Consider the following 19,668-nt stretch of genomic DNA (forward strand, 5'->3'; position numbering starts at 1 on the left):
AAGCGCACATGGAGTGTGGTTTCCGCTCGTGTCCTGCGCAGAATGTGTCCCGTACGCAGCACAGGCACGCTGCATGGATTCCATGCTCCTTGGTCTTTGGCGGCATGATCGAGCGAAAGATAGTTTTTTAATCCGTAGATTTTCCTAATTCCAGAAACTATGAGACAGAGCTCTTATAAAGCATCGGTCAGCTGCCCGTCTTTTGGACTTGTCTTTAAGTTACCAAACGCATCTTTACACGCTCAAATAGACCTTTTGCCAAATTATCCGAGCACCGAGGAGAATGCTGGGAACGTAGGCACGCGCATTCAATGCGCTCTCCTCGTCGGCGAAAAAACTTTCCACTCAATAATCGCAATAAGGCATTGATGAATGTGACATTTGTTTTAGGGTTTTCCTTTGGAACAGTTACTGCTGCAGGTGCAAGTAAGCTCTAAAGCAACCTGCGTAAATGCATACACAAAATGTGTGTATTTAATTACCTAGTTACATACCAGATTCCAAGCTTTATGTTTTATCTTTTTACGGCGGAGCTGTTAAGGGCTAGTTTCCCCAGGATTGTGTCCCCCGCAAAGAAATGTCGACACAAAACTCTGGTTGCCGCCGTCGCTCATAGATGGCAGTAGCTGTCCAGAGTGTTGTGTAGGCCGGTTGTCCGCTTCCCGGCCGTTGCTCATAGATGGCGCAACCTTTCGAGCCTTTCCACTCTGGTTTGTTGACTTGCGACCGGCCATTACTTTATTCCCACCGTCGTACAGCTTCGCTGGTCTTCCTTCTTCACTTGAGTAAAAAGGCTGAAAGTTTTTATGAGCATGCTTCAAAAAGTCTTGTTTTCTGAGAATTAATTTTTTCGTTACAGCACAAAATGTTTGCTCGCAGTATTTTTGGATCTAGAATATGGAACTGGATACTTTCGGGCTAGGATGCCTCATTCATCAGAAAGTGCAACAAGACTTAACATTTCTGGAAACTTTTACGTAGAAGTTTTTGTAAATGGCAATAACTTTAACGACTTTCTTCTAATTTTCAGTCAATGAATTTTAATATGTATGTGATAACCTTTTCTAAAATGATGCTAAAATTATAATCATGTTTCTGTTGCAGCGTCTACTATTTGTAGAATACTTAGTGCCACAGTTGTCGATGAATAGAATACTTAGTGCCACAGCAACTTTGTACTTTGCCACAGCAACTTTGGATTTCCAGAAAACTTAGTGCCATAGCAACTGTTGCACTAAACATTCTACGAATAGTAGAGAATGCGACAAAAACGTGCTTACAATTTTAGCATCATTTTAGAAAAGGTTATCACTAGGGTTTTGTGTTTCCGTATAAATCCGGTAAAATCCGCAAAATACTCGCTGGTAAAAATATTTTGAATTCGGATTTATATCCAAAGAACTCAGAATTCCGAAACTCAGTTGCAAAGAAAAGAAACTTCCTCCAGGACTCGAAAGACGCTTTCTTCATCCACTTTTTATTGTTTCCAAGTTTGTTGGTTCCACTTTCCTCTCTCCAAAGGCTTAAAAAGTATGTCCTTGAACTCTTATTAGAAAAAATAGGCGTCCTCCTCGCGACAATGGCCGAACCAAGGCCGATTCGTAGCCAGTTCAAGCGGGTGCCTTCCTCCCGGATCCCTTTCTTTCTAAGACCTTCAGTCGCCCTCCCGTGACCTCCTTTGGTTGCAGACCGAACCTTTGCACACATTCCCCTGTCGTCCTCGTTGACGGCAGAAATTCGAGATTCAGTCAGTCGCAATAGGGGCAATTTGGGCCAGTTGGTTCATGATCAAAAACAAGAACCGAAAAAATAGACAGGGACAAGAAGTTGACATAAACGCCTGCATATATTACAAGTTGTAACTAGATTTCAGTTTCATCACGGATGTTTGCAATATTGGCTGGCCAATGAAAGTGTAAGCCCATATGTGATTTTGTATATATTACAAGTTGTAACAAGCATTTGTTTTTGCTACAAATGTTCTAAATATAGACTGAATAAAATTGTATCTGCCGCTACACTGTCTTTTATTGCTGCTCTCAAACATCAGCCTATTTGAAGTTGGACACCCTGAAATGCTAAACACCCCTAAAACCTCGGAATTTCGAGCGTCGTAAACGAATGCTCCAAAAAACTCAGAATTTGGGGGGAAAAAAAGAACTCCCAGAAACACCCCCCGATTTTGCTCAAAAATAAACTCAGAAAATGCAGAATCCTAGTTATCGCGCATTAAATGGGCATTGTAAACAAAGTTGGGCAGAAACATTTGTGATAAAGTTGATATCTTCTTGAGAACTACAGTCGAATCTCGTTAATTCATACTCGAGCGAGACTGAAAATTTGTTTGAACAAAGCAGAGTTTGAATTTTCGAGAGTTTTCTTCCCATAGAGACACATAGGATGGGACTTGAATGTTAGTTTGAATTAAGAGAGTTGGAATTAACGAGATTAGACTCTATAATATATAGGTAGGAAAGAAACTACTCTCATGTTTGTGCTTTTCACCCAGAATTACAGTCGGTATGAGATTTTTATGAGAAATGACGAAATGTTTAAAGTCAGTGCAAGCTGTGTGGGAAAACAAAAAAAAAAGAATTTCTTGTTGCAGACAGTGACAGCATGTCTGCGAAAGACAGCAACAGGAAGAACGAGTTTCGGAGGCAAGCGCAGAGGGCGGAGCTGGTGCTGCTCGTCTTGTCGGAGACCTACATGCAGTCCAGGGCGTCCCAGCAGCAGGTTAGTCCCGGATTGGCACAACTGCCGGCCCTTAGTGCTTCAGAAACATGCTCTACCCTTCGACCGAAGCAAAGAATATATTCGATGCATTTTTTGAACGTAGGTGGCACATCTCCTCGGATGTTCTTTAAAATTAAGAGATATACCACTAAGAAGCCTATAGTGCTGCCTAATGTATGTATTGTGCCGCTTGCCTGTCTGCCTGCCTGCCTGGGAATGGGGGTTGTATATTAGGGTAGGAACTGTGTTTTTGTGGAGTAATGTAGTAGGGGCAAAGGCATGTCACGCACGGTCACAGAGTATACACCAACTCATGTTTACAAACAAACCGGAGCGCCCGGAGCGCCCCTAGCGGACGCCACCGGCGCCGCGCATGCGCGATGGGGGTGTGGGCAAGAAGCTCGCCGTCGCCCATAAAAAAAACATTGAAATGCGATGTTGTCGGCCTCGGTGCGAGTCCCCGCGCTCTTTTTCGCGTTGGAATTGTTGATTCTACGTCCTCCTAACGATGTCTGACTACTTGGGCGGCGTCAGCGAAATTAACGAGGCTCGTTACACCGCAAAACTTCGCGTGAATAATCTGACATGCGGCGATTCATTCCGCGTGGACGCCGCAGAATGTACGCTAAAGCCTGATTCACATGATGAGATTTCGCTCGAAATTTTCAGTAGCGACGTCGCTCGGACTGCAAAAGCGTGAACCGTAGCTGAGATTGTCGACGTAGATACTGAAAATCGCAAGCAGAATCTAACCAAGTGAATCAAGCATAACAAGTCGGTGATGGCCACTGGTAACAATGATCAACGTCTCCTTGTATCTACTGTTTACGTCGAGCCTGCTTACCAACCTTCAAACTTAAGTCTTGTGAGGCCTGCACTTACTTCTTATCGCAAGTACCGGGCCCACGTTTGGTCTGCGGGCCGGTGTCCTCTAAAAGAGCAGACGAGAAGCAGAAACGTTGGAAAGAGCAGACGACAGTTCGAACGATCAGGCGACCGTTTGAACTTGAAGACGAACTGAACGTAGTCCGCAGGTGGTCCGTACGACTTGACAGTTTTCCGGCGTTCATTTTGGAACAAAACAAATAAATCTGATGGCCAGAAGTATCCGTGAATTCAACCCAAAATGCTTCCCGCCCAAGCAATCGTGGTCCGACGGCGTCTGGTTTTCCCTTTTCATGGCACATATTCACGTTCTCGGACGAACCGAGCACATGAAAACTGACCTTCAAACCTTTCTCGACCCTTTTGGTACAGCCCCAGTCGCAGCATTTGACAAGAAGGCAGGTTTTTGTCTGGTTTCTTTCAAAACAACGCAGGAATACACGTCTCAGATGGGCACTTCCGCCCACAGCCCCGGACCGGAAGTGCGTCCGACGCGCCACCGCCGTGCCGTGACGTAACAGAGATGAGTTCGTGTATAACTGAGAAGGACATTGTTAGTTATTGTCTGTGCACTTACCACCTCGAGCTTCTCGAAGAGGCACACAATCACTTGGTGTCCTCCTCTTCCTGTCTTCGATCGCAAAGAAAAAACAAAGGAACAAAAAAAGCGGATATAATTTGCCCCCCTCCCTTTTTTATTTTTTTTTTATTTTGTAGAAATGCTTATTTGGATATTTTGACATTGTTTTTAGGGTCTAAAAAATGGATTCAGGGGCTTGGTGTGGCAAAAAAAAAAAAGGCTTTGCGGAACTGAAGAGTGCCAAGCCTTCCTTTGCGCAGGTCAATTCGCGTGACAGTGTCACTGCACCTCCACTTTACCAAAATAAAAACAAAAAAAAACTTTCTTTAGAAAGGGGGGGGGGGGGGGTTGGTCCTGTAAAAAATGTAACGGATTACGAGGAATCCGTTACGTAAAAAATGTAAGGGAATTACTTTAAAATTACTCTAAAAATATGTAATTATTCCGTTACTAAATTACTCATAAATGTAAGGGATTACAAGTAATTTCGTTACTTGTAACGGATTACGTACAAGTCAGGCTGGGGCTGGACGTTTTAAAAATAATTAACATGATAATAATTCTCGCAAGTGTGAAGATTTTTTTTTTTTAAGTTACACAGCGAAATATTTTGTTAAAACGCTTGCGTCGGTGCGTTTTAACATTTTGTTAAAACGCTTGCGTCGGTGCGTCTTTAGCGATAACATTTTGTTATCGCTAAAGACGCACCGACAGCATGGTCAGTACTCTGCGTCCTGTGCAAAAAAACCCGGAATCAATTGAACATGTATTCCTCGACTGCTGGGACGCAGTGTTCTTCTGGGACGTCCTACAAACAACGCTAAAGAAAGGCTTTTCTCTGTCGCCTCACAGCAGCCATTACTTCACTCTGGAATGAGAGGACACAGTGCCTCGTGACCTTATATTGCTTTTAGGTTTGCACAGTGTTCGTTGGTTACGCAGGGTGGTATTCCACGTCGATATCAATGCACGCCCAGAGAACTAGAACTTTGTCAAAACGGTGTGTTTCTCGAAGGAAGTGTGGAAATCGCAACAACCTTCCCCTAAGTGTTTTTTTTTTGTGCCTGTTCTTGAGACCTGGCAACCATGACATAGTTTTAAAATATTCCTTCGTATCAACCAGAATGACTAATTTTCCAGCCCTTTGCTGGTGTGACTACTTTCCTCCTCTATAGACTACTAGCCTCCTCTATAGACGCTTTAAACGGGCGCCAGATTGAGCCGCTATTGCCGGCCTTCTCTTGTCTCACCGAGATACCGAGCCACTGAAACGGGCGTTGACGAGCCTTTCCAAAGGCCTATGCAGGGGAGAAGGACACAGTGGCACCTAAAGTGACAATAACCTGCCCTGCTGTGGCAGTGACAAAGTGAGGCGAACAGTATAAGACGAAACAAAAAATGAAGGTCCGTTATGGCGGCGCCCTGACACGGCTGCCTGAAAGCGTATATACACCAACTCATGTTTACAAACAAACCGGAGCGCCCCTAGCGGACGCCACCGGCGCCGCGCATGCGCGGTGGACGGTTGGCAAGAAGCCCGCCATCGCCCATAAACATACCATTGAATTGCGTTGTTGTCAGCGTCGGTGGGAGTTCCCGTGCTCTTTTTCGCGTTGGAATTGTTGGTTCTACGTCCTCCTAACAATGCCTGACTACTTGAGTGGCTTCAGCAAAATTAACGAGGCAAAACTTTGCGTGAATAATGTGACGTGCGGCGATTCATTTCACGTGGACGCCGCAGAATGGGTGCTAAAGTCTGACTCCCACGATGAGATTCTGCTCGCTATTTTTAGTCGCGACGTCGCTCGGACTGCAAAAGCGTGGACCGTAGCTGAGATAGTGGACGTCGATACTGAGAACCGCAAGTAGAATCGGGCATTACAAGTCGGTGATGGCCACTGGTAACAGTGATCAACATATCTTCTTGTATCTGTTTACACTTAGCCTACTTACCCCAACCAACCTTCAAAAGTGTTTTAGGCCTGCACTTAGTTCTTATCGCAATTACCGGGTCAACGTTTGATTTACGGGCCGCTGTCGTTTGAACGAGCTGACGTCAAGAAGCAGCCAAGTTTGAAAGAGCAGACGACAGTTCGAACGCATGCGCAATGGAGTACGGGCAAGAAGCACCGCGTCCTGCGTCAACAAACCATTCGAATGTCACGTTGTCGGCGTCTGTGTGAGTCTGCATACTCTTTTTCGCGTTGGAATTATCGATTCTACGTCCTCATCGCAATGTCTTACCACTTTAATCGCCTGAGCGAAATGATCAAGGCTCGTTACGCCGCTAAACTTTCCGTAAATAATTTGACGTGCGGTGATTCATTCGCATGAACGCTGCAGAATGGACGCCAAAACCATGATGAGATTTTTCTAGCTATTTTCGGTCGGAACGTAGCTCGTGCTGCAAAAGTGTAAAAGGTAGCGGCAATGATCGACGTCAACACTGAAAATCGGAAGCGGGAACAGACCAAGCGTAACAAGTCGGTGACGGCCACCAGTAAAAATGATCAACATCTTGTATCTACTGTTTACACCGAGCCTACTTAAGTCTTTTGAGGCCTGCAATTACTTCTTATTGCAATCACCGGGTCAAAGTTTGGTCTACGGGTCGCTTTTGTTTGAACGAGCAGACAAAAAGCAGACAAGTTTGAAAGAGCAGACGAAAGTTCGAACGATCAGGCGGCCGTGTGAATTTGAAGACGCACTGAACCCGTGGGTGGTCCGGACAACTTGGCGGTTTTCTCTCGTTCATGTTGGAACAAAGCAAATACATCTGGCGACCACAAAGTGTTGCCCGCACACGCAATCGTAGTTCGACAGCGTCTAGTTTGCCCTTTTCACGGCTACTATCCACGTTCTCGGACGAGCGGAGGGGGCAAAAACACATGAAAACTGATCATCAAACCTTTCCAGACTCTCTGGGTACAGCCCCCGTCGCAGCATTTTACCGAGAAGGCAGGTTTTTTGTCTCATTTCTTCCAAAGGAACACAGGAATGCATGTCTGGCACGGCGACTTCTGCCCACCGCCCCAGACCGGAAGTGCGTCCGGCGCGCCACCACCGCGGCGTGACGTAGGAGAGTTGAGTTCGTGTATACACAGCATTAGAATTTCGGGGAAAATAATGCAGTGCCCCCAAAGGAGAGGTGCATGAATGGAGAAGTCCTTTATGCAGTCACAATTCTTTTGCCATACGTCACATTGCATATAATTCTGACAGAAAGTGCCGTTAGTTAAAAAAACAAACATCTTTATTGCATTTGAGAGAATGTCTAAGCCAGGCCATTTCTGTATTTTGCAGGCATGCTACTGTTTGCTCCGCAAGAAGGTGGTGGTTGTTTCATGCACGGACAAAGAGGTGCCAGTCTCTCTGCAGAAGCGGTTGCAGTTTGCATCGCACATCGTCAAGGCAAGTGCTGAGGTTGCAACAATAGCGGAGACATTGGTACTTTAAATAAAGTACACACTTAGAGTAAATGTTTTGTCAAGCACAATTAGCATCACAGTTGTGCATTACTTAAGCTCCCGAGTCAGTATTTTTTAAACAAAATTTTCGGGAAATGTAAAGGTGTTGAACACCTTGTGAAATTTGGCTGATGTGGTTGTAAATTGTGCGAGGGCTCATTATTTTTTCGCACATGAAACTTTGTTGCACAGCTGCTTCTGAATGCCTTGAGGCCTGAGGAAAGAGATACCTGTGTGTCTGTAATGTTTGTATATTTGGCAACCCTAATGGAAGGTTACATTACAATATGAATTAGTCGAGAATAATAAAGTCTGCAGTAACACCGATGGTGTGGTGAATTGATCTGGCGACTTTGTCGCCAGATCAATTCACCACAGCCATCTTCAGATCCCTGCACTACCAAACATCGAAATAAGTACGTTGAATGTGCCACTGGCGTCGTCTATGAAATCCCCATGACGTGTGGGATGACATACGTGGGCCAGACGGGCAGGTGCGTTAATGATCGCACCCGAGAGCACGCTGCCTCTACAAGAACGACGCCTTCGGGGCACCTTGCAATTCATTGCAATAGATGCTCTTGCACCCCGGCCTTCAATGACACCAAGATTTTGGCTAGATACTAAGATAAAGTGTCGCGGGAATTACACGAGGCGTATGCAATTAGGACCAGAGACAAGAATTGTATAAGTGACACGTCGGTATCCTTATCTACAAATGAGTTTGAATTTTTGAAACGCGGGCTAAGTAGATAGAAAAGAAAAGATTTTTTTTTCTTTTTTTTGTGTGTGTGTGTGTGTGTGTGTGTGTGGCTATATAACTTGTGAATTTTTCAATAAACATCAGTTGAGAGTGCGCCTTGTCCTGTTTCCCTTCGTCTGTGTCCCTGTATTTTTTCGGCGCTTTTTTGCTTGTCTGCAGTAACAGCAGAAATTTTCATCATACCAGTCCCATCATTGTAAGGGTAGAGTGCGAAGGATCAAACTTGCGAAATTGAATCTGGGCCGTAGCACCGAACTTGCACGTCGCAGGGGTTATTTCTGTGTGGTTTCGTGGAACTCGCTTAGATTTTGGTGGAGTGGAAAGTTACACCCCTGTCAGAACACACTTGTCGTACTGTAGGTCTAGACTCGGACAGAAGCAAGTGGATGTAGTCGGGGTCTCCGACCGAGACTCTGAAACAAGGTGCATGCCAATCCGTGTTACCCTTACCAGTGGACACCCTTTGATGGCATACATGAATTCAATGGGCTTTGTTTTATGAGTAATAGTCATACAAACGGTTTTATCCAAGTTTAGTGACATTTGCCAAGTATTGCACCACTTAAGATTAATTTCATCGGTGGGCTCCTTAACCTTTGTATACAAGATACAGTCATCGGCAAAGAGCCTAGCCTTAACAGTTAAATTGAAGAGTAGATCATTAATAAATATTTTTAAAAAAAACAAAGACCAAGCACTGTCCCTTGAGTTACACCTGATTTTACCTCGATCAAATCGAATGCGAGTGGCTCGAAATTGTTGGTTTTAAAGTAATCGGCGATTGCTGAAATCTTCGGGCGCTTCGCATGTTGGCCAGCGGTGGGGCAAAGCAGATTCACTTAGTCAGCGATGCACCGTTCCTCGTATTGCATCGACATCTTATCAGCCAACCTTCTGACCGGTGAAAGTTTCTCTAGCCGCAGTAGTCTCGGTTCCACGGCGAACTTCAGCCCTTTGTCCAGCGTTGCCTTCAAGATGTCCAACACAGACGCTCGACCGAAGATGGTGACACCCCCCTGCTTCCTTCTTCTTGGTTGTTTTCTGGGCAGCCGGGCCAGCTGTTGATACCACGCAAACTCAGTCGCATCCTTGGTGCTCTGAAAATGGGAAGCATAGCTTTTTTCCGCAGCTGCGTGTTCTCGACACTCCCTGAAGCAGAACACCTTAATGCGATCCCTGAACCTTTCCACTTGTTTCCATGTTTCGGACCTGATGAGCTTGGACATACAGTGATCCCTTATTGTAACGAAATCACTTTTTTCGATATATTGCTTTTATCAACGTTTTTTCTGATCCCATTCGAAATGCACACATTTTTAACCGGAATATTCAAAGTGTATCGGTGGCCAACCATCCTTATTACGAAGGCCGCGGTGCCAAGAGCACGCAAGCCTACACGGAGGTGCACGGAGACGTTTGCGTTCCCTCCCCGATCTCCAGCGAGGCAGACAGCAAAATGGGAAAACGGAGTAAATGGGTGACGTAGGGCAGAGCGCACAGAGCTGGCAGAGCCCCGCTTCCGATGCCGATGCGCCGACGCAGGCAGGGAGCAGCGGGAGCAGTGTGAACGTTCCGACGGTACTCACGGCGCCCGCGGCCAGCGCTGCCCGACTCCTGTTGGAATGGGGTCAAGGGAGCGATGAAGCCAGGAGAAAATTACCCCTTCGAGAGCCCCCGACACGCGCGCCTGCGTCGTACTTCACAAACTTGTCGTTGTATGGGAGATTGGGAGCGTTTATTGAAAGTTGCTTAGATCTGCAAGGTTGAGAAAGGTGGCCGGACCAAGTCCGAAATTGCCAAAGCATTCGACTGTCCGACATCGGCTGTTCGACACTGTCCACCATTTTGCAAAACAAGCGAGGCGTATTGGATGGGTTCGAGAAGCTTCTCATGCAGGAGAAAGCGTGCGCACGACCGGAAGATGAAAGATCGCCACTTGCTTCGTGCACGTCGGATTTTGTCTCGCAAGCATGCTTGCCGAGCCGGCGATTTCCATAGCTGCGAGGATCTCTATATGAGTCTGTGAAAACATGTTGGCAAAGCCATTGAGAATAATTTTGATTCGTTCGCGCTTGTCGATGCGGGCGTTTTCCCGTTGTTGCTCCTGCCACGGGTGCTGCGATCGTAGACCTTGCGTGCGGCCAGGGTAGACACGAAGCGACGTCAAAGAGACACCGCAGGAAACGCCGACGTCTGCTTTGAAACAAAGTGGAGGAGTGCAGCGGCGGTGACAGTGTTCTCACGATACCTAGAGCATTTTGAGGAGAACTGGTACCCGGATGAAATTATCGGCAAACTCCACTTAAATATTTTTTAACTCGGTAAAGCCACCGCGAGATGTTCATAACCAAGGTTTGTTTCATTAAATACTGTAAACAAATTTTTTTTCGCATGCTCAATATTTCGCAATTTAGGTCAAAGCTGAAGTTTTGGAATAATTCGCGGGTTCTAATTTTCGCAATGCGGTGGAATCTCAATATAGATTCCAATGTGTTTACATTTTACCGGAATTGCTCGTGGGACCTATCTTTCGCGAATTGTAGGTGATTCGCGAAATTCGTGAAAATTAAGTTGTTTACAGTATACGGTCAGAGTGTTCCGCAGTGTTCCTGTCCACCTTTAAGGCTGCTGGCACTGTTTTTTTGGCTTTATCGCTTTTATTGAATTACCACTTGTATCGATTTTGTTTGCTGTCCAGTTGACTTCGTTATAACGAGGGATTACTGTACAGTAACCCCTCGTTATAATGAAGTCATTGGGCGGCAAACAAATTTGATATAAGCGGTAATTTGATAAAAGCGATAGAGCCAGAAAAAGAGTGCCAGCAGGCCCTCTGGGTGGACGGGAACACAGCGGAAAACTGTTGATTTCTAAAGCGTCTTTTTTCTCGTTTTTGAAAATAAATCAGTTGGGACTCAGTGCTCTTTCACTGCACCTGTTCTTTCTCTTCCTCCGTGTTCTGTGCGCTGTTTTAGCACCTGGAAAGGGGTGGGAGGAGCTTCCATTTCACACTTAACCTTTGAGCGACTACACCTTATCTATCTTTGTTTTAGTAAAGGAATCCCGTAAAATGTTTCCATATTGAAGTTTAGGTCTAAATGTCTATATATGCAAAGCCAAGGTAGGGAACTCGACCAAGGTTGTCTTCTGTTCTGCATGCAGTACGAGTCGGACAGCTGGGAAAGTCGGCTGCTGGAACAGATGAAGAAAGTGCTGAAGCAGCCCGAGAAGCGGGTCTTTGAGACACTGACGGAGGACACCACGTTTCTGGTGCGTTTAGGCGTTGATTGGGCTTTGATCGGGCTTTGATCGACTGGAGCCACTAGACGAGCTATGTATCCAGTATCAACCCCCCACTCCCCGGCTTTCTTGCGGGCGCCCCCATTTTGCTGCTTAGTGCAGACCAGGCGCAGTTGGCTACCTCGGCGATTCGAAAATGCGACTTCCCGAGCTTTAGATACCGAGTGGGGAATCTTAGGCGATGTCGTTTTGCCATGTCGCGGACTGCTCTAAGATTTTTGAACTTGCAGGATAAGCCTTTCCTGCAATTTCAGGTAAAGCTTGGGGTGACTGCAAAGAATGATTTGAGCACACCAAGATCACCTTTGTGGCCTGTTGATAGTTGCAAAAATGCATTGGCTCGAGAAGGAGGAATCAGTAATTTTTCGTCGGTTGTTTTTAGGCTAGGTGGTGCAAGCTACCGCCCGTTATAAAGGGTACAACCATTATTATCCATCTGTCCGGTGGCTGAGGTGTCGTTACTTTTAGCGTAGCTTACTTAGTGGCTCTAGGATCAATTGTGCTCTTTAGATGTCTCTTTTTCTAGAAACTGCGGGTGTCCGGCTTAAGAAGGTTTTCTGCTGCAGGTGTGACCAACTTTAACCACGTTAGATTTATCTATTTGAGACACTGCAGGCTTTCCCAAAGCCTCGGCAGGTTACACATAAAAAAAAAAAAAAATAGACTGACTGAAATTCCAGATTCTAAAAAATAAAAAAAAAATACAATGCCACACGCAAAAAAAAAACAAAAAAAAACAATGAGCTTTTACAAAGTGGAAGTATGGAATGACAGGATACTGCAAATATAGGAGCAAAAAAGGGGGATCGGTAGCCGACCTCGTCGACGCACCGCAGCTTGGAGCACGCGAAGCGAACGCCAGTGCTGCAGAACCCACATACCCCTTTGCCCGTTTGCATCTGGACGAGCATCGTACCAGCGTGCATATCGCTACTGCATGGTGTACGTTTGAGCCCTCCGGCTAGCAGTGGTACCGGCTAGATCCCCCCCAAGGCAAACTAACGTGCCACCCTCGAAATACGCCCGCACCAGAATTATTATTATCGAAAGTGGAAAACATGTAGCAACGTAACGTAGAAATTGCAGGTACGACCTGTCACAAACGAAATGTGAGTGGTGGGACGCATGCTTTCGATACGTGCCGCGCTCCCTAGAGAGCCGCGGGAATTGACGAAACTAGGAGTGGGTGCTGCGAAGGTGAGCGCCTACTAGAACGTGCAGTTCCTCGCAGCCTCCTTCCCCGCTGTACAATATTGCTAGTCCCCGGGGAGCTCCGAGTGGTGTGGCGGGCATTGGAGGTCACGTGCTCCGCCATTAGCATTTCGTTAAAGCACGACAGTACACTAACTTGTGACGTGCATTGCAGTGAGGTTAGCATCAGACATTTTGGTTTGGGTGAATGAATGGCCAGTGGTTGTTTGGCTTTCAGGAGGCGAAGCTGAGATCGCAGCTTCCAGTGGCAGACTTCAAGGTGTATGTGACGGGGGGCACCCGGGTCACGAGCAAGCGCTCCGAGAGCATCTGCTGGTTAGTGTCTTCCTGCGACAGCACTCATTCTCGAACATTCATGATAGGGGTTAAGACACACCAAAAATAAAATGTGAGATAACGAGACTGCTAGGGCCCATTGCATGTTCCTATAATCTTGCTAAATTTGTTTCGAAATTGGCCCGATTGTTTCCTGGATAAATCGATTTATATGCGGGTCCCTCGGAGGGGCGGAGCGGGAGGCTGGCTATGTAGCCAGCCTCCCGCGCGGCGTTCCCTTGCACACACTCACAGACTTGGCTCTCTTGGCGTCTCGAGCTTCAGCTTCCTCGTTTACTTTCCGCGTTTTGAGCATGGGGTCCTTGACAATTACGTCTACGACGTCACTCGCCTCATCAAAGTGTTCGACATTGATCGCAGCAGCGATGAGAGGGATCGCTATTAAGAGATGTTGGAAGCTGTTCATTTTGACTGGGACCCGCTGGCGACCAGCTCCAGCGACGGCGAGTTACCGACAAACTCGTTGTGGTCACCGTCGTCCGGGAATACCTCGCAGGCGCATGCAGGGTGGAAGGTCGACGGGCCGGGGGCGAGAGCGAGAATAGCGTTCGGGTTACCGAGTTGCGTGAGCGGTTTTGGTCGTACCGCGGCAAGGAGAGCTTGGGCGATCATGGGGGCGCCTAGAATGAGAGAGTGTTCGTGATCACTTGGTTTATGGACACCATGGTGTAACTAACTTGGGCAGTGTCGCCTGGTCGCTGGATGAAAATGACAAAAATTCGTAAATTGATTATTGCAATTCCTAAAGCTCTAAAAATCGTGTAACTTGGTGTATATACTAAGTAGCCTATGAGCATTCCATTTCAAGAATAATCTATCCGTTTAATTTTTGTGTCATAACCGCTTTAAAGCAATGCTTCATCTAATATCTCAATCTTATGGATGGAGTTGATATACGCCGTGCATTTCTGCAGGCAGCATTCTTTAAAGCTTGTGTTGAACGTTCTATTTTTTTTTTTTTTTTGTGTTATTACGCTATTTTATTCCAAATTCTCTCCTTTTTTTTACGATGATGGGCACATCCTGGAATTTTTGCTTCATCCCATAAACTGTGAGAATGCTACCTCCAGACACCGGCGTTTGGTGTTTGTGTTGGAACATTTAGTAGACACCACCATGGTAGCGACAAAGTTTTACCACGGCAGCAGCCAGCTTAGCGTTTACTACTTGTTAAATGGCGCGGTAGTAGAACGTCCGTTCGGTTCTCGTCGGGGCACGTTTAGAATTTCATTCTCCTCAATTTACCGCGCTATTGTACATATTGTCCTATGAAATATGTATTGCACATTCCGTCACACTTTTCTCAGAAATCCCAGCCCTTCAAGGCGTTCCACATTAAAAAACGCACAAAAACCTGTGGTTCTCAATCCTCAAATGGGGGTCCTTAAAAGGGAACTCCGGCGATTTTTTGAGCAACCCCAACTAACTACATTTTCGAAATCGTTGTCCTTTACTCTTTCCGGTATGCTATTTATAGTATCGCGAAATTCAGAATAGTTATTGTGAAATCTGCAAATGAAAATGACGCCAAAACGAAGATTCGAGTATACCCGTGCTTTTCATTACCGTGACGTCACGGGTAGGCCGGCTTGCAGTTCGAGCGGGCAGTCTAAAAATGAACTATGCCGAGCATTTGTATCGTGCTGCTGCGCGGGAGCTGGAGTAACTTTCCGAAGCATTCATTTAACACCATAAAACTGTTTGTAATCAGTTGGGAACAAAGTTTACAGCCCAAAGCGTGAACCCCTGCCTACCTATGACGTCACTTTTTCAATGTTGCCAGTAGAGCTTTTCAGTATGAAAAACACGATGAGGACCAAAATTGTAAATTCTGTAACTTCGCGAAAACAAGTTATTTTGTCCAAATATTTGAATTACTAGTTCAGCGATGTTTGTTGGTGTTTTTTGCAAGTTTTTAGGCAAATCGGGGGCTAGGAAGAAAACGACGGAGTACCCCTTTAAGGGACCCCGAAGGCATCTAGCGCTCGCAAAGCGCTGGACGTTCGGTCGAGCCGGGCAATAAACATTTTCTTGATTGATTCTGGATGTTTTACGAAGCTAAATAGACACAAACCATGTGCACCGAGTGATCAGGGTTGATTATTTTCTGTTGTAGACCTTCCAACTTGATTTGCACGCATGTTTGTTTTTCCATTTACCTTTTCGTCATTGTAGTCGTCCCCCATCACTTTTGCCGATCCAGAAAGGTTCCCAAACACCATTATCTTTTCTGGCAGAGAGTTTTAATCCCCTCTCTGTCCGAGGTTTGCCGTAAGCTCTGGCGGTTGTCGGGAGCCAGTGGGAATGTCGAGTGGCGTGGATGCCCCTGTGTGACAAGGTGCGACGTGATTTGCAGTGCCATAGGCCAGGAGCTGGCACTGCTCAAGTTTGTGAGCCTGTGCACCTGCGGCTTCTATGGCGTCGAAGAGCTGGTGGCCAGGAGTTTTAGCGAGGAGCGCTCCCTCACGGAGAAGCCCTGCCCGCGTGTCTTCCATGTCGTGCCCGAGAGGGATAAGAAGGTAGGCTCTTGGTCTTCCTCTTTCTATCCGTAAATGTATTTATATCTGGCTATCTATATTCAGATAAAGGTATATGGAACTCACTACCACCTCGCTCCAAGCCATAGAGTTGTTATTATGTACGCTAGAGGTTCAACTTGCACTAGTGTCTATGCGACTTCCGTGACGCAAATTGAAGCAGACAGCAGCCAGTCTACTTTGGCTGTGCTCCTGCGCATTGCTATGAAAAAAGGTACGCTCATTTTGTCTCTTCGCCAAAAAATAATGTGGAACACTTTTGTTATTCGGGTCGTACCAAGTACGTAGTATGTACCATTATTGACATTGTAAAAGTACAATTGCTTTAGTTAGTGCATCTTCTTCATCAGCAAACATTGTTTAACTTTGCTATATTTCAGGCCTAAACCTGTTTTCCACAGCATGTGTGTAAAAACAAGCGATGATTCTAAGTAAAATAACAACCAGAAGGAATGTAGAGTGTGTTCAAGGCTTGCCAGCATTCCGGTGATGCTTATATAGTGCTAATATGCCAGTCCTAACACTATATGAGCATCTTTATCAGCGGTTAAAAACATTCAAAATGTAAAGAATAAAGTGTGCAGGCTATGAAAGGGGTCTAGTTCTCTTTTCTATGCCCGGCAACTTTTATCAGGCACTTGTTATCAAAGTTTTCAAGCACGCAGATGATGTTCTGAATGTAGAACAACCATCTTCACACAGAGCAGAAAGAATAAAGCGGTAGTTATTGAAAATTGAACTACCGTATTTACTCGCATACTGAACGCGCTCACGTAATGAATGCACCCCCCACAACGGGCATCAATATTTGGACTTTTTTTTCTCATGTAATCAACGCACCTCCAATTTTCAGCTTGCGAGTCTCGACTTGCGTCCAATTTAGCTAGCCACCAAGCCAATTTTCTTTTTCCGCCAAGCGGTCAGGTCAAGTCAAGCCAAGCCAAGCCGCTCCCGTAATGGCCGCAAGTGCATAGTTGCGGTAGTTGCTGAAGTAATCAACCATGAAACCGAGCGTCGCGCACACTTGATGAAGCTTGGGTCAAGGAATTGCCGAGCCCAGGACATTCTTCGCCTATGGGATGAACTGATGTCAACAAACAAGCCGTTGTCTGTGGTCTGCTTTCGGACATAGAAATCGTGAAAGTGGTTAGGCCTAATTTCACATACTCCGGGTCAATGCATTTATTCAAAATACAACCGTTTCCAAGTTTCGTTCATGGAGACAGCCGTCTCCGTGAACAAAACTTGGTCCGTGCGAGCGGGCTTCGGGGGTGAGCGGTTGGACTTCGTACGAGTTCTTTTACGGATAGTCGCAGATTATACCTGAGCGTGCTCACTGGATACTAGCAATATATATCGCCTAAGAACGGTCGTGTTGCTTTCCGTGCTAAATGAGTTTTGTAGGGCGCTTTTCTTTTGGCAAAAGGCACCCCGAAAACGCCCTAAAAAGGTTTGCAATGTATAAAGCATGGTTCCTGTGGCGCGCCCCCGAATAGCCGTGGGTGCGCCTCCATCACTGGAGACGTGCCACGTACCTTGCTGTCTCATATTGGCACCTAATAGGACATTTACACGAAGTGTGTAAATGCAAAAATTTTACCCCGTATAGTGAACAGATTTGTGTCAATTTTTCGGTAAAAAAAGTGTGTTGATTATGCGAGTAAATACAGTATATTATGTGGTCTTCAATTTATTTTGATTGTTAAGCACGGAGTTACTGCCAAGTTCTTGCCATCCCTCTTGGTTTTCCAGATGTCCTTCGTTCGTTTGGCACGTATATCCCCCATGCTGAAAAGTGCCGACATTGTGTTCGTGCTGACAGTGTCTGACAGTGCACATAAATACATATACAAAGCCGTTTTAGCACTTTTTTTAATGCAATGAAGTGGAAAGAAAAAATCGTGAGCCATTCCACTCTGTCAAGGTGGATGACCAGCGATGCTGTTTAGCACACCGACACAGACGTGACACAGAATTCAGAGTATGCTGCATTAAAGTTGTCCAATTTAGCAGCATGGTACCAGCGTCTTTTGATGCGTTCTCTGCCCCGCAATGTTCGTCATCTTGCCTGGTTTGCCGCAGACGCTTGTTGTTTTGTGCACAATCTTCATCGGTGGTGTTTGCCACCTGCCACCGCCGCTGCCATTCTTGGTGCCGTTCCCGCCGTTGCTCTTCGTAGGTGCATTGCTCTTTGGGTGTCCAGACTATACGCGGCCTCCCCATTACGACGAGAGAAGGGAAATAGACCTATTGCTAAATCACCCAAGCACCAAGGAGAATGCAGGGAATGATGTTCCACACGCCACACATGCCGGCGTCTGCAGAAGTAACTATTCGAAAGCAAGAGCCTAGAACGAATGGCATTTTGCAAGCCCGTTCGTCAAAGCTTTATTTTGGTTATTTACTTCAAATCTTTTATACTGGGAAGGCGTGCAGCAGTGCGAGCATAGAGTTCTTGGTCATGCACACTAAAAGTCCACGGAACCCTAGCCATGAACAGCTTGGCTGTAAAAAATGCTGTAACTGACCATTTATTTAATCTGCCTGACTGAGAAATCTTCCAAGCTACCTAGTACGTACGAATCATTCGGGATATTTGCTCTTATAATCGAGCATAAGGAGAGAATGCACTCACTTTTTCCCATAGAAATGCATTACAAGAAGTCAATTTTCAACTGGTTGCTGTCTCCTTCAATTTGCAACAGTACACTGGTGCCACTTGAACCTGTAGCATATATTATAATAATTCTATGCTTTAGGCATCCCTGATGGCATCTGTTGGCACAAGCAAGTATGCTGTTGAAGTGTGTGCGCGAGTGTATATTCGTCATCATACTTTCGCCTTCAACTGCACGATCTATTTTCGACCTCGTCTTTCCCATTTGCTCATCTGTCCATATAGTACTACAGATCTTCACCCTACCGTAACACGGCACCACGGGCTTTCTCCGCATGGACCACTGGCCTTTGTGCAGCGTCGAGGCTGTCCCCAGCAACGAAGTATCCTCAATAAGTACAGCCACCATGATATGGAAGCTTGAGATAGCTCGTCTTCGATGATTGTGGGATGGCGGTATCTGTCATCTTTGGCACTCTCCGATAGGTTTCATTTTGATGACTACCCGTAAGGATACCTCAAGTTCGTCATCAAGTTTAGGCATCTCGTGAAAATTCCGTGCTCAACAGACAACACCAAGTGGCCTTAGACTTTTGCTACGTCGTTCAAATACACACCGACTTGACTCTGTTACGTTGCGGGTGGCACGTCGGGCACTCTTACGGCCTGGGGCTGTGGGCGAGAGTCGCTATGCAGGAATCCTGCGTTGTATTGAAACAACTAAAACCAGCTTTCTTGTCAGAACGCTGCAACTGGGGCTGTACCAAAAGACCCATGAAAGGTTTGGAGATCAGTTTTCGTGCGTTTTCTGCCAGCTCGGTTCGCCCAAGAACGTGGACAGGTGCCACAAAAAGGGAACGCTAGACACTGTTGGGCTACAATTGCTTGAGCGGGAAGCACCTTGGGTGGAATTCACGGACGCTCGTGGTCAGTGGCGTCGCTAAGGTAGGCGGCACCTGGGGCGGTGGCATGTTGCGACACCCCCTTCTCTTTTCACTGCCCAGTTGCACACCCCTAAGTGTTGCACCCAAAACAACATGCCTTCCCCCCACCCCCCCACCCACACCCCCTTATGATGCTTGTGGTCCTCAAATTTAATTGTTTTGTTTCAGCATGAACACGGGAAAACCGTCAAGCTGTCCGGACCACCCGCAGACCACGTTCAGTGTGTCTTCGCGATCAAACGATCGTCCGATTGTTCCAACTGTTGTCTGTTCTTTCGAACTCGTTCTAAT

The 19,668-nt window shown here is 46.2% G+C and overlaps 1 protein-coding gene across 5 annotated transcripts in view; it reads left to right on the top strand.

The window, feature by feature from the left end:
- LOC8037492 overlaps positions 1-19,668 on the top strand; it is a 55,046-nt gene that overhangs the window by 26,375 nt on the left and 9,003 nt on the right. For all 5 annotated transcript variants that reach the window (XM_029971263.4, XM_029971259.4, XM_029971264.4 and 2 more), the window contains exons 12-16: positions 2,609-2,736; positions 7,505-7,612; positions 11,594-11,701; positions 13,161-13,258; positions 15,636-15,798. In XM_029971263.4, the coding sequence (XP_029827123.2) occupies positions 2,609-2,736; positions 7,505-7,612; positions 11,594-11,701; positions 13,161-13,258; positions 15,636-15,798 (605 nt within the window). The remainder of the gene's footprint in view (positions 1-2,608; positions 2,737-7,504; positions 7,613-11,593; positions 11,702-13,160; positions 13,259-15,635; positions 15,799-19,668) is intronic.

This window comes from Ixodes scapularis, unplaced genomic scaffold (assembly GCF_016920785.2).
Source record: "Ixodes scapularis isolate PalLabHiFi unplaced genomic scaffold, ASM1692078v2 PGA_scaffold13__105_contigs__length_92229423, whole genome shotgun sequence".
In the NCBI taxonomy this organism is placed as follows: Eukaryota; Metazoa; Arthropoda; class Arachnida; order Ixodida; family Ixodidae; genus Ixodes; species Ixodes scapularis.